The sequence below is a fragment of the Muntiacus reevesi genome, chromosome 6, assembly GCF_963930625.1.
Source record: "Muntiacus reevesi chromosome 6, mMunRee1.1, whole genome shotgun sequence".
NCBI classification, from domain to species: Eukaryota; Metazoa; Chordata; class Mammalia; order Artiodactyla; family Cervidae; genus Muntiacus; species Muntiacus reevesi.
Genome location: NC_089254.1, coordinates 28,885,618 through 28,901,183, shown reverse-complemented (window position 1 = coordinate 28,901,183; position 15,566 = coordinate 28,885,618). Strand labels below are relative to the sequence as shown.

Below are 15,566 nucleotides of genomic sequence, written 5' to 3'. Positions count from 1 at the left end.
ACAGTGATAGACTTTATTTTCCTGGGCTCCAAAATCACCGTGGATGGTGACTGCAGCCATGAAATTAAAAGATGCTTGCTCTTTGGAAGAAAAGCTATGGCAAACCTAGACACCCTAATAAAAAGCAGAGATATTACATTGCTGACGAAGTAAAAACTATGGTTTGTAGTCAAAGCTATGGTTTCTCCAGTAGTCATGTACGGATGTGAGAGCTGGACCATAAAGGAGGCTGAGCACTGAAGAACTGGTGCTTTCAAACTGCGGTGCTGGAGAAGACTCTTGAGAGTCCCTTGGACTGTGAGGAGATCAAACCAGTCAAGCCTAAAGAAAATAAACCCTGAATATTCATTGGAAGGACGGATGCTGAAGCTCCAATACTTTGCCAACTGATGGAAAGAGCCAACTCATTAGAAAAGACTCTGAAGCTGAGAAAGATTGAGGGCAGGAGGAGCAGGGGGCAACAGAGGCGACAAGCTGGTTCGATGGAATCACTGACTCAATAGACGTGAGTTTAAACAAACTCCAGGATACAGTGAAGGAGAGGGAAGCCTGGTGTGCTGCAGTCCACGGGGTCACAGAGTCAGACAGGACTGAGCGACTCATCAACAAAAATTCACATACCCAAGGCATAAGCTGATACACCGTTTCCTTTTGTAAAGCTGGGTTGGGGACTGGGTATTGGGAGACCATGGTGTCTTCCATTTGTTTCTCTGCCTCTCGTGAAGAGGTGCTGACAGCTCCTGCTCTGGACTATCTTCTGCAAGGTATCTGCAGAGCAAATAGGCTTCAGAAATAGAGCCAGTGTTTCTCTCAGGGCATAGGACAGAAGCACTCCTGTGCCAGAGTACTGAAGATGTGTTTCTCTGTGGGACAAAAGTTGGGCAGATTTGCTCGCAGCTTTCTTTATAGGGGGTGTTTCCTAACCTTGGGATACCTCAGCTGTGACACAAACCCACTGTGAACTGCCTCAGCTCACCCCCTGTGCGTCACGGCCATGGGGACTGGGGCAGCTGAGGCCCACACGAGGCCCACGCTGCTCGCTGTGCTGTGGGTAATGCAGCCCTCTGCTCTCTGACCCACTCAGCCCATATCCCTCCATCTTCTGCCCAGCATCTGTGAAACAGCGGGGGGGAGCCTGTCAGCCTGTGAGTAGGGTAGAATCTTGGTTGCTTCACAGTTCTGGACAGGCCCTGGCCTCTCAGGCTCTAGGGATAAATGGGAGGTGGGGGGGACTGAGCCCGAAGGCCCCAGCCCACCAGACACCCTGAAACCAGTGTCCTCCAGCTGAAGTGTGCACCAGGACCACCTGGAGAGTTTGATCAAATCCAAAATTCCTGGATTCCCTGCCTGGGTTGCTCATTCAGTGGATCTGAGAATCTGGATCTCTAATGAGTTCCCAGGTGTCACTGATGCTTCTGTGGTCGAGAGAATGCACTCTGAGAATCACTACCCTAAAGAGACAAATCTGCACATTTTCATGGTCATCCTTACATCCTGTATGTTTCAAAGACAAGATGGCCTAAGCAGGTTTGTTTTGTTTTGTTATTTTCCCCACTCAGCCTTCAATATGAGGCCATCTTTTAGTCTGAAACTAGAGATAAAGACTTTGAAAGAACAAATATACAAAGTCTAACACTAGTTAATGAATGAATTTCCTAAATGATGGTAGACACAGCCCTGCTTTTCTAGGTGAGAAGGCAACAGAAGGCGTAGATAAGGAGGATGGAAAGGCTATGAGAGAGAAGGAAACAGGCTGAAGGAGATGAAAGCAAAGCTAGCAAAAATTATCATGACACTTGGGCTCAAACCTTGACTTGACTCTGTACCAACAGACAGAAACTATGCAGAGTTTGACTTTGTGGCCGGACCAGTCTTCATAGCAAATTGTTTTTTACTTCAAATTTCCAACAAAGGATATTCTCCCATACAACTACCACATAACCATAATTCACCTCCTCAGAGACCCATGGTAGGATTTCCTCCAAGATGGGAGCATGCTCCTTCAGGTCTCCCCTCAGCTCTTTCTGCTACGAGAGACCATCTCTAGCCAAACTAAGCTAAAGAGAATCTCCTGAAAATGGGAGAGCTCTTTCAATGAAAGGAAAGGCACAGAATCACACACAGGCTCCTAGGAGCTCCAGAGAGACTTGGGGGCAGGAACGAAATACTTGAAAGCTTCCTCTGGACACTGTCCTACCATACATGAGCTTTATTTTCAGTCTCATTCTCTGGCTACTTATTTGATTCTAGAGATTGGGGGAGTGAAACTGGCAAAGCTTGGATCACATAACCAGGCTTCAGCTAGGACAGAAAAAGGTATCCATGATCAAAGTTCTACCTGAGTGTATCCAATGGGGAAAGGTAATTCTCCAAAGATAAACCAGTCTGTTGCCACCCAAAGAAGGTAGATTGGATGCTGGTGGCCAAAATACATCACAGATGCCCCCCTTGAGAGTTACCTGTTATTCATGAAGTGACAGTTAAGAAACTGAAGCTCTGAGGATTTCTCTAGGTGGCCAGGGTTACCCAGCCTTGTCACTCTGACTGTACCACTCCATGCTACCACGTCAGCACCTCCAACTCATCATCTCTAGTCTGTATGTGCCCCTCCCCCCACCATGTCATCAGCAGCCTTGAATCCATAGACTTGTCAAGTCTACCAAGTGCTTCTTCTTGTCTCCACTGTAGCTGTCCCTGCCTTAGCTGAGGCCCTCGGAGGACCCATAGCGGCACTTCTAACTTGTCTTTCTGCAGCTAGCCTCTTCTCTTCCTCCAGCTTCCATTCAGTTGATGAAAAGTGACCATGCCATTAACCTACTAAAATCTTTCAAAGGCTCAATACCAAGGTCAGATAAGATTTAAATTCTGCAGCATGAAAGGCAGAGAAGGCTTTTGCTCAACTTTTGCAACTTCATCTTTCATTCCTCCTTACTATTCCTAACCATCCCCCAGACACTCATGTTAGGGTTCTGGCCTACTAGGACTCATGAAGTCTACCAACTGCTTCTTCCCTCTTTTCTTCACTTTTTTTTAAAAATCACAAACACCTTTCCTGATTTTGTTATCCTTGGTGACTCACAAGTAATTTTTGCAGCTCATATCAAATACACCTTCATTATGAAACTTTCCCCAATTTCTCTAGGCTCTTTTTTGGTGCTCCTATTGCATTCTGGATATAGTCACACATACACTTGTAGCACCAAACGATAATGATCTATTATGTACTTGTAGAGATAGTCAAGGTGATAATATTTGCAGTTAGCATTTTCTAATCACATACTATATGCCAAGCACCATGCTAAATTCTCATTATGAATCACTCTCATTTTATCTTCATGATCTACCTAAGAAGTAAATGCTATTACAGTACCAATTTCTCAAATGAGAAAAAAGAGGCTCAGAGAGGTTAACTAACATGTGCTGGATGAAACAATAAATAGTGGAGTCTGGATGTAAACCCAGACACTTTGGTTTCAGAATCCTTGCTTTAAATCCCTATCCTCCTACTGCCAGACCATGAAAGTTTCTTAAGTGCAGAAATCATGAAAGTCCCCTTTCCAGCTCGGTGTCCAGCATCCAGAAGATGAGGAATGTCTACTGAAGAAGAATATAAATGAATATACTCATGAAAGGGCCTATTCTTTCCTGAGCGGTAGGTCTCAGAGATGGCCCTGTCTGAAGGTGGGATTCTAAGGGCAGGGGCGGGGTTCCACCACTTAGGAACTTCTTCTGTGTTGGAGCCTGTACTTACCGCTAGCTTTTTCCTGATAGCCTCCAATTTCTCAGTAGCTGCAGCCAGTTCTAAGTTTGCTTGGGCTAATGCTTGGCGTTTGGGCTCCACGTCACAGTAGACCTGAAAAGCCACATAAGGGTTATTTCACAAGGCAATGAAGATGCAAAGAGGGCAGGTAATCATTCAGTCTTCTATTTCCTGGAAGCTTTACAATTAAAATCTCTAATTCACCTAGAAATTTGGTGTTTACTTTTAGTCATGGTAACACCTAATGGCAGAGCAAAAATCCATATAGCCTTCCAAATTTTCTCTGCTTGTTCATTACTCACTCATTTGTTATGGACATTAGAGTGATAAGCAGTAGCAGAAAATGCTACACAGGCCACATATCGTTAAGATATAAAATTAGTTTTTCATAAAATTTGGAGACAACCCTCATTATCACCAGAAATTGTCGAGTACAGCAACTACAGCTAAAGGTGGGGTCATGTCTAGCCTTAAAGGCAGAAAATTGGTGTGGAGAAATTCTCTGAACCCAGAAAGAAACATGAGAGATACCCTCACACAGTATGACGTTAACCACACTAACACTTTTTTTTTTCCCTCTAAGTTCCTGGCCAACTTAAAGATTATCTGAATGGGTGATCTGAGCATTTGAGTGGATCAAATATTCTGTTGGGCAGGAGAAAGGAAATTAAATTTTCTATTTCATAGCAAAACAGCACAGAACACAACAATGGTCCAGCGCTGGGCTTGTCTTTCCACCGAGGGTGTGAGGCCAGCGCAGTGGTGAGGTGTGCCATCATGGAGCGAGGCCACCCATCAGCCGTGATCTGTCTGCAGTCTGGCCTGATACAGGTTTCCACTAAAGAGAGACGGACAGGGTCCTATTCCCATGGGTCCTTCCCAGAGTGAAGGACATGCCCTAGTTTTCCGAAAATCATTCTGGGAAAGACAGTGGCACTTCCTCAGCAATTCTACCTTTGAATATAACACACAAGACTTAAAGACAGAAATGAGTCAGCTCTTCCTGGCAAAGGGCCATGCATGTTCCCTTTTCACATCCAGTCCTTTGCAAAGTGTTTGGGACACAACTGACAAAGTACTTGATAAATAAATGATTAACTGAAATGATCATCTATCTCTATTTGGCCCAAAAGTACAAACTTTAGAATAGACTGCATACAGTCAAAAACACATCTGTCATTAAAATATGAAAGTCCTCCAAAGGTTATTTCTCATCTCATTAAGTCTACTTGTAGCTGGTGTAAACTTCTGCTTTGAGAGCAGGGATGAAATTTAATTAAACATGAACTCAGATTTGCAGTTGTTTCAAGTCAACAACTGAAATATTTCAATATAAATAAATATAATTATTCTACCCAAATGCTTTTATCTAATCAAATCAAATTTAATTGCTGCTATTTGATCTAAAGAAGTTACTCTACCCTAAAAAAGTATGGCTTCCAACATTTCAGCTATCCTCCTTTAGAGAATTACGATTAATCTGATGGTTTCATGTCTTATTCTTTGAACTTTATCTTATTCAGATAATTAACTATCAAACTATTTTACATTTTTTGCTGGCCTAGAAATTAATATATATATGACCCTTCCTGAATAACACCCATAAACTATCTGGTCAGGCCTGATACACCTCGTAGAATTTCATGATGTTGATGACCCAGGCGCAGAGACCAGCTGCTGCGAAAGATTTGGTCCGAATCAGGTTTGGGTTGAACTCGGGGTCTTTCAAATACTGTTCCTTCACCACTTTTAGACAATTCTCTGGAATGTGCTCTTTGTCATAGTTAATTAACGCTTGCAAAAAATCATCCACCTGTAAAGCAAAAAAGACTTATTGCAATGAGCCATTTGTGCTGCAGAGAAAATTCCAAGATCAAAAGTTAAAATCAGCTTTTAGGATTCACATCACAAAGGCAAAATTGGCAAGCTGCATTTATCCCACTGTTTGACTTTTTCAGTCTTTACAGTCTAAAGTTAGAATTAGCAATGGACACTTTTAAAATCCCTTCTATCCCAGGGTAAAATATTCAGTCTTTGCACAGGAGGCATTCACATTTTGAAGAAAAGAAAGGCAGAAAAGAAAAAGAAAAGCACATACCCCAAAGCCCCTTTGCTTCACCTTCTTGTGCATTAGTAACATTTTCCAACAGAAGAAACCCGTGTAATTTTCTCCCTCCTACACTTCACTGCTGTCGTAATTTTGAAAATAATTAGCAACCTTCCAACTGCTGCTGGTGCTGCTCTAGGTGTGCTCCAACCCCACGCTAATCTCCAACCTGGCAAGCAGAAGTTCTAGGTCCAGAGAACGCACAGCAGATAACTCTCTGTGCTATACAACAAGGTCCAGATCTTTCTGGCACTCTTCTGATATTTTGCAAATCTGAAGACGATTTCTTTTTAATAGTTAGGGACTTTATAGCTGCTTCTTTCTCCTCAAACTGTAAGTACTTTAAGAAAATTTATTTTACTGAAGTATGGTTGGTTCACAATGTTGGGTTAATTTCTGATGTGGAGCATAGAGAGTTAATTATACATATATATAGAATATATACACACACAGACACACACATTCTTTTCCTATGGTCTATCAGAGGATACTGAATATAGTTCCCTGTGCTATACAACAGGACCCTGTTGTTTATCCATTCTGCATAAAATTATTTGCATCTGCTAACCCCAAATTCCCAGTCCATTCCTCCCCAGTCCCTGCTGTCAATGTAACCACAGAACTGAACACAGAAATCATCAGAATTTTCATGCTGCCAGGCTGATACCTTTCCCATGAAGACTCTAGCTGCTTTCCAACTCCGGTCTTTCGGCACTCTGCCCCGGGGAGCCAGAAGGACCATCACAGTCGCAGTAACGTTGGTAACTGCATTTGGAGGGTTGGGAAAGGCTTTCAGCTCAGTGAGGTTGACCTGAAGGAAAGCACACACACTCTCAAGACCAGGGCGCTCTGCTCGCTCAAGACCGCGGTTGGGTCATGAAGCTGGTCTTCAGTGGCTAGTCTTTTCCACCCCCTCCTTTTCACACCAGTCTTGGTTTGGCAGTTTTTGCAGCCCCCCCAGAGATCCCACTGTGGGACACCAGTAGGTCCAGATCTTTCTGGCACTCTTCTGATATTTTGGAAACATCACTGCCTTTTTGGGTTCCAAGTAAATTTATCTTCCTGATGTACCAGTCCTGCAGAATCTTGCACACCGAGGCCACAGGATTTCATAAATGTATAGGTTTTAGGGTATTTATGGTTCATCCAACCTATGTAGTATATTTGTCTTTGAATCAGGCCTTCCAGAAACAGGGAATTCCCTGGTGGTGCAGTGGTAAAGAATCTGCCTGCCAATTCAAGAGACACGGGTTTGATCCCTGGGTAGGGAAGATACCCTGGACAACGAAATGGCAACCCACTCCGGTATTCTTCCCTGGGGAATCCCATGGACAGAGAAGCCTGGTGGGTTATAGTCCACGGGGTCACAAAGAGTCAGACACAACTTAGCGACTAAATAACAGCAATAACTCAGAAAGAGAGTCCCTTAGTTCAGAGTCTTTTAGTTTTGTTTTTCTGCTTTATATGCACAAGAAACATCTTCCATTACACTATAATGACTCAACCAGGAAGATGCCCACAGAGGCTGAACCTTCTTTCTACATTCCTGCTTAGTCTCTGAAGGTCAGAATCTTAATTTACTCAAGAGATGGTATTAACGTAATACGTTACAAGTACCAGGAAAATACTTTGGAGTAAGAATTGATATCTGTAAGAAGTATATGTAGGTTCACAATACATGTTTTTTGTGTTTTTTTAAGGATTTTCTATGAAATTTCCTGAACAGTATTATATACTCTTACCTATGAAATCTCATCAAATGTTGAACCTGATTCTCCTCTATTACCATAAATTGCCTTTTCATTTGGGAAATGACTGCAAAGAACAGAAAGGGGGTGAAAACAAGAGTAAAGCAAAAACATAAAGTATGCTAAGGCTAACTGAGTGATGCTTTCTAAGGCCCACTTGACTTCACATTCCAGGATGTCTGGCTCTAGGTGAGTGATCACACCATCGTGATTATCCAGGTCATTAAGATCTTTTTTGTACAGTTCTTCTATGTATTCTTACCACCTCTTCTTAATATCTTCTGCTTCTGTTAGGTCCATATCATTTCTGTCCTTTATCGAGCCCATCTCTGCATGAAATGTTCTGTTGGTATCTCTAATTTTCTTGAAGAGATCTCTAGTCTTTCCCATTCTGTTGTTTTCCTCTATTTCTTCACACTGAATGCTGAGGAAGGCTTTCTTATCTCTCCTTGCTACTCTTTGGAACTCTGCATTCAGATGGGTATATCTTTCCTTTTCTCCTTTGCTTTTTGCTTCTCTTCTTTCACAGCTATTTGTAAGGCCTCCTCAGACAGCCATTTTGCTTTTTTTCATTTCTTTTCCATGGGGGTCTTAATTCCTGTCTCCTGTACAATGTCATGAACCACTGTTCATAGTTCATCAGGCACTCTATCAGATCTAGTCCCTTAAATCTATTTCTCACTTCCACTGTATAATCATAAGGGATTTGATTTAGGTCATACCTGAATGGTCTAGTGGTTTTCCCTACTTTCTTCAATTTAAGTCTGAATTTGGCAATAAGGAGTTCATGATCTGAGCCACAGTCAGCTCCTGGTCTTGTTTTTGCTGACTTTATAGAGCTTCTCCATCTTTGGCTGCAAAGAATATAATCAATCTGATTTCAGTGTTGACCATCTGGTGATGTCCATGTGTAGAGTCTTCTCTTGTGTTGTTGGAAGAGGGTGTTTGCTATGACCAGTGTGTTCTCTTGGCTAAACTCTATTAGCCTTTGCCCTGCTTCATTCTGTACTCCAAGGCCAAATGTGCCTGTTTCAACATTCAGAAAACGAAGATCATGGCATCTGGTCCCATCACTTCATGGCGAATAGATGGGGAAACAGTGGAAACAGTGTCAGACTTTATTTTTTGGGCTCCAAAATCACTGCAGATGGTGAGCACAGCCATGGAATTAAAAGACGCTTACTCCTTGGAAGGAAAGTTATGACCAACCTGGATAGCATATTTAAAAGTAGAGACGTTACTTTGCCAACAAAGGTCCATCTAGCCAAGGCTATGGTTTTTCCATTAGTTGTGTATGGATGTGAGAGTTGGATGGTGAAGAAAGCTGAGCGCCAAAGAATTGATGCTTTTGAACTGTGGTGTTGGAGAAGACTCTTGAGAGTCCCTTGGGCTGCAAGGAGATTCAACCAGTCCATCCTAAAGGAGATCAGTCCTGGGTGTTCATTGGAAGGACTGATGCTGAAGCTGAAACTCCAATACTTTGGCTACCTCACACGAAGAGTTGACTCATTGGAAAAGACCCTAATGCTGGGAAGGATTGGGGGCAGGAGGAGAAGGGGACGACAGATGATGAGATGGTTGAATGGCATCACCGACTTGATGGACATGGGTTTGGGTGGACTCCGGGAGTTGGTGATGGACAGGGAGGCCTGGCGTGATGCGATGCATGGGGTCGCAAAGAGTCGGACATGACTGAGTAACTGAATTGAACTGAATGCTAACTGAGAGCTAAGTAACCAAAATCCTTTCATCATTTATAAATATATTGAGCTTTATATTTAAGTGGTATTAATTTATTTTGACTGAGTAAATAATATGTTCAGAGAAAAAGCTGCCAATATAAAGCACAAAGAACAAAATAAACATTCTAGAGCTCAGAAAGAGGGAAGTATAAAATTTCATTACTCAGAGATAATTAGTTACTTTCATCTTTTTTCCAACTTTTCCTATGTATAAGCATGTTCTTATTAAAAAATGTCATAACATATGCTATTTTATACTATGCCTTTTTCACTTAATAGATCATGAACATTTTTTCACATTGCTAGCTAGGATTTAACAATTATCATTTTAATGGTAGCAGGTTATTTGAACGCAGAATAATCAATCTTCCATCACAGTATACTTATGTTCTTTTAAACTGTTTAACTTTATGGTAATGCTAAAAGGAACATCCATGAAGATAACAACTCTCTGTTCACAGTCAAAATTATTTTCTTCAAAAGAATATTAAGAGAAACGAATGGAATATTTCTTTGAAGAGCAGTGGAAGTCTGGATCCTTTACTCTTTGAAAGTGAATCCAAGACCCTCAGGCCTAGTAATGCCCTGGGAATCTCCCCAGAGGCTAGCAGAACTGAAAGAAAGACCAGCTGCCGGTTTTTAAAATAACATTGCCCATAATTCCATCTCTCTTTACACAGTCCTTCTGATCACCACAGTTTATTTTCTCTTATGGGAATTTGAATGCTCAATGAGATTTTGCTAATAACGTGAAGCTAGGAAAAATGGTGTGGGTCAAAACTAGGTATCTTTGCTTCCAGGTTTTTCTGCTTTACCTGAGGGTCTCTCATTAATACTGCTTTTATAAGATATTCATAAAAGGAAATATCCAGAGGATATAAAGAACCCCCCACTTACTTCTTAAAGCAACAAAGGAAATAAAGAATCTTCCACTTGGTTTTTAAAGCAACACATAATATGAACCACTGGATTTGGGCCAAATCTAAGTGCTAACAATAGAGTTGCCTTTTGTGACAGCATAAACTGCATGGCATTGGAAGTATTCAAAGGAGACTACGTGCTGAGGCCAAGGAGGACAGACTTTGGGATGGGAAAGGCAGCTCAACTATAATGATGACCTCAATGACGTCCTTAAATAGTTGTTTCAACTGTAACATTTTATGGGACTTTCTTTTTTTTTTTATTGCATGGGTTTCACTATCAATTCAGTTATTGAAACTCTAATAACCTTCAAATATTCTGAGGAAACCCTGAGCCCAGGAATCATTCTTACCCTGTTGAGTGTATTGAGGGCAGCTGTCGCAGCCACCAGCGCGGGCTCAGCTTTCAGTAAGTCTGCCTCACACTCCCTCTGTTTCTGGGACACTTCAGTCTGAATGGCCGTCACCTAATCAAAGAGGAAAAGCACACAAACCTATTATCGTCTCAGATATCTCTCTTGAAAAATGCAAGCTGCCTCAGAGACACTGTTGAATAATTTGCCTATATTTTGAACAGATGAGGATTTTGTCATAAAGACTAATTTCTCTTCAGGCATATGGTATACACAAAGCTTTGCATATACACAAAACATACAACACAAATCTCAACACAAATGGACTCAAATATCAAAATGCTCCAAGCAGGGCTTTGACTGTTTTAAGCAATTTCTTTGTTTTTCAGTTTTTGTTTTCGGCAAGTCCTGGACAAGTGAAAATCTAAGCTGACTCAGTAAACTAGATCACAAAATACTTTTGCCAAAATTCTCTTAATTTTTGCTTATCTTTACCTTACTTACATTATCTAATTACTTATACTTACATTATCTAAAAGCCATGTTAACTATTCTTCAAGAATAAATGTAAAGGGGCTTTCCTGGTGGCCCAGTGGTTAAGAATCTGCCTGCCAGTGCAGGGCACACGAGTTCGATCCCTGATCCAGGAAGATCCCACATGCTGCAGGGTAACTAAGCCCATGAGCCACAACTAATGAAGTCCACAAGCCTAGAGCCTGTGCTCTGCAACAAGAGAAGCCACTGCAATGAGAAGCCCATGCGCTGCAACTAGAGAGTAGCCCCGGCTAGCCAAACTAGAGAAAGCTGGAGCACAGCAAGAAAGACCCAGCACAGTAAAAAAGCAAAAATAAACAAATGAAATTGAAAAAAAAAGAATGAATGTGAAGCTGTTTTGCTCAACTGACTAAAAGATATTATTCACTCTGTGCATTTTTTTCCCTACTCTGTGCATGTTTATCAGTACAAAGAATTTTTATGAAGACTAATTATATATTAGGTTGGTGCAAAAGTAATTGTGGTTTTTGCATTGTTGAAATTTGCCATTTGGTATTGAAAACATTCTTATGTTATATATCATTTTAATGTGCATTTTCACTTTGCTTTTTGGTTAATGACTTATTACTTGCTGTTTATATTTATTTTAGACTAGGGAAATGATGTTAGACAAAAGGCAAGTTTGAGTGATTTTCTTATTTGAGTTCAAAATGGGTTGTAAAGCAGTGGAGACAACTGGCAACATCAACAATGCATTTGGCCAGGAACTGCTAACGAACATACACTACATTGGTTGTTCAAGAAATTTTGCAAAGGATATGAGAGTCTGGAAGATGAAGAGTGCAGTGGCTGGCCATTGGAAGTTGACAATTACCAATTGAAAGGATCACTGAAGCTGAACCTCTTACAAGTATACAAGAAGTTGCTGAAGAACTTAGTGTCAACCATTTTAAGGTCACTCAGCATTTGAAGCAAATTGGAAAGGTGAAAAAGATCGATGAGTGAGTGCCTCATGAGCTGACTGAAAAAAAAAATCATTTTGTTGAAGTGTCATCTTCTCTTATTCTATGCAACAACAATAAAGCATTTGTCTATTGGATTGTGACATGCGATGAAGAGTGGATTTTATGACAACCAGTGATGACCAGTTCAGTGGTTGGACTGAGAAGAAGTTCCGAAGCATTTCCCAAAGCCAAACTGGCACCGAAGAAAGGTCATGGTCACTGTTAGATTGTCTACTGCCCATCTGATCCACTACAGCTTTCTGAACGCTGCTGAAACCATTACACTGAGGAGTATGCTCAGCAAATGGATGAGATGCACCAAAAGCTGCAATGCCTGCACCTGGCGCTGGTCAGCAGGAAGGGTCCAGTTCTTCTCCACAACAATGCCCGACCACATCACACAGCCAATGTTTCAGAAGTTGAATGAACTGGGCTATCAAGTTTTGCTTCATCTGCCATATTCACCTGACCTCTTGCTAACCGACTACCACTTTTTCAAGTTATCTCAACAACTTTTTGTAGGGAAAACTCTTCCACAACCAGCAAGAGGCCAAAAATGCTTTCCAAGAATTTGTTGAATCCTGAAGCATGGATTTTTATGCTATAGGAATAAACAAACATTTCTCACTGGCAAAAATGTGACTGTAATGGTTCTTATTTTGATTAATAAAGCTATATTTGAGCCTAGCTACAATGATTTAAAATTCACAGTCTGAAACCAAAATTACGTTTGCACCAATCTAATAATATGGCTATAGGGAAGCCATGTTGGTAAACTTGAACAAGGTCAAAATGAGGACTTTAGGGGTTTTGATCCTTCTCCCTTCAGAACACAGAACTTGAATGTCTAGGAAGAGTAAAATTCTTGTCCTCAGCAGAAATGTGGAGTTTCAAAGCTATGGCTGCCGGCCACCAGGATCCAGTCACCATGGGGGATGGTTGCTGTGGTAATGGGGACTGTGAATCATCATGTGTGAACAAAAGTGCATTTCTTCAGATGTGTTTGGAATGAACAGGTTCATCTACACCATAAAATTAACACTGCTCACAACAAATTACTTTGTCTACCACAACAGCTTTATTAGCAATAATTACCCTTCTCCTGATTAACCATTATTTTGCTGTGTACTGCACCTCTTATGAACGTAATTGGTTCAGGCTAGATATGTGACCTCCGGCCAATACGTATGGTTACTGTTAACATCTGTAGAGAAACTCTGCATGCTTACTGAGAACTGCTCCCAAACTGCAATCCTTCCAGGAATGACCATGAAAACTCCAAGCATACTATATTTTCAATGTGTTAGAGAATACTGCTATAGAAAAAACAGAGGCTGTATTTGAGTGAGTTATTACATCAGGTTTATTTCCTTAAGGATATAATGAATCTATACATGCTCCTTGTGGCCATTTATAATAGTATCTTTTTAAACTGGATGTGGGATCATAGATTTTTAATACTTAGAAGAAACCCTAGGGAGTATTTCTCCTAAATGCTATTTCAACAAGACTAGGGTCATACATACTACTCTCTCTTCCTTTACTATTAATGGAGTATCATCCCTTTGGGTAATTTGATAAACAGGGCAATTTAGAACATTTAACAACTAAACCCCACAAATGCGAATGAAAAAATACTCCAGGTTGGTCAACTAACTTCTCATTCCCAATCCCTCTCACCCTAAGTGCAGTCTTATTGGAGCTGTGAAACTGCTGTGTATCATGGTGACTTGGGAAGCCTGACTGTGCACTTTTTCTCTGCCTCCCTTCCACAAGGCTCCTGGGGACTGGTTAATGAGGCCCAACCTGGGGAAGGTGGAAGAGCTGCAGGGAAGCTTAGAGTCTGTGCTTTCTCTTTACCAACGTCTATTAAAACATATTTGAAGACAGCCCCATTCATGGGAACACCAGACTCCTCCTGCCCTCTACTTGTCAAAAGCTCCTTGCAGATGGCTCATGAAACTCAGTGGTGATCACGAGAGGATAAAGTCACAATAATTGCTTGTTATGGGCTGAACTGTGTCCATTCAAAATTCTCAAGTTGAAGCCTTAAACCCAGGACCTCTGAATATCACTGTGTTTACAGAGAGGGACTTTAAAAATGGTTAAATTAAACTAAGTCTGTTAGGGTGAGGCTTAATCCGATCTGACTAGTGTCTTTGTAAGAGGGGGAAATCTAGTCACACACGAGTCAGCAAGGGTATGGGAATTGAGGAAAAACACGTGAGGACAAGTGAGAAGCTGGCCATCTGCAAACCCAGTGGAGAGAGGCCTCAGGAGAAACCAAACCCACCAACAACTTGACCTTGGACTTCCAGACTCCAGAACTCTGAGAAAATAAATCTCTACTGTTTAAGCCAGTTCTAAGCAACAGGTAGAAAAGGACATGTAAAAACAGACTGGTTCAAAAATGGGAAAGGAGTACGTCAAGGCTGTATATTGTTACCCTGCTTATTTAACTTATATGCAGAGTACATCATGCAAAATGCTGGGCTAGATGAAGCACAAGCTGGAATCAAGATTGCTGGGAAAATATCAATAACCTCAGATATGCTGATGACACTATCCTTTTGGCAGAAAGTGAAGAGGAACTAAAGAGCCTCCTGAGAAGGTGAAAGAGGAGAGTGAAAAAGTTGGCTTAAAACTCAACACTCAGAAAACTAAGATCATGGGATCCAGTGCCATCACTTCATGGCAAATAGATGGGGAAACAATGGAAACAGTGAGAGACTTTTATTTTCTTGGGCTCCAAAATCACACTGTACAGTGACTGCAGCCATGGAATTAAAAGACACTTGCTCCTTGAAAGAAAAACTATGACAAACCTAGACAGCGTGTTAAAAAGTAGAGACATTACTTTGCCAACAAAGGTCCATCTAGTCAAAGCTATGGTTTTTCCAGCAGTCATATATAGATGTGAGAGTTGTACCATAAAGAAGGCTGAGTGTTGAAGAATTGATGCTTTTGAGCATTGGTGTTGGAGAAGATTCCTGAGAGCCCCTTGGACTGCAAGGAGATCAAAACAGCCAATCCTAAAAGAAATCAACCCTGAATATTCATTGGAAGGACTGATGCTAAAGTTGAAGCTTCAACACTGTGGCCACCTGATGCAAAGAGAGGAATCATTGGAAAAGACCCTGATGCTGGGAAAGACTGAAGGCAGGAGGAAAAGGGGATGACAGAGGACAAGATGGTTGGATGGCATCACCGACTCAACAGACATGAGTTTGAGCAAGTTCTGGGAGATGGTGATGGTGAAAGACAGGGAAGCCTGGCGTGCTGCATATCATGGGGTCACAAAGAGTCTGACATGACTGAGCAACTGAACAACACTGTTTAAGCCTCAGAGTCTGTGATATTTTGTTATGGCAGCTCCAGTTAACAAATATATGACTCTCACTTGCCTTCAGACTATAAGAAATTCCTGATGGTCCTCC

The 15,566-nt window shown here is 41.4% G+C and overlaps 1 protein-coding gene across 4 annotated transcripts in view; it reads right to left on the bottom strand.

Annotated features, from left to right (window-relative positions):
• The window catches only part of DNAH11 (dynein axonemal heavy chain 11), a 353,143-nt gene that overhangs the window by 111,560 nt on the left and 226,017 nt on the right, over window positions 1-15,566 (bottom strand). For all 4 annotated transcript variants that reach the window (XM_065938807.1, XM_065938805.1, XM_065938808.1 and 1 more), the window contains 4 exons: window positions 10,631-10,744; window positions 6,535-6,678; window positions 5,391-5,573; window positions 3,752-3,853 (listed from right to left, as the gene is read on the bottom strand). In XM_065938807.1, coding sequence (XP_065794879.1) covers window positions 3,752-3,853; window positions 5,391-5,573; window positions 6,535-6,678; window positions 10,631-10,744 — 543 coding nt within the window. The remainder of the gene's footprint in view (window positions 1-3,751; window positions 3,854-5,390; window positions 5,574-6,534; window positions 6,679-10,630; window positions 10,745-15,566) is intronic.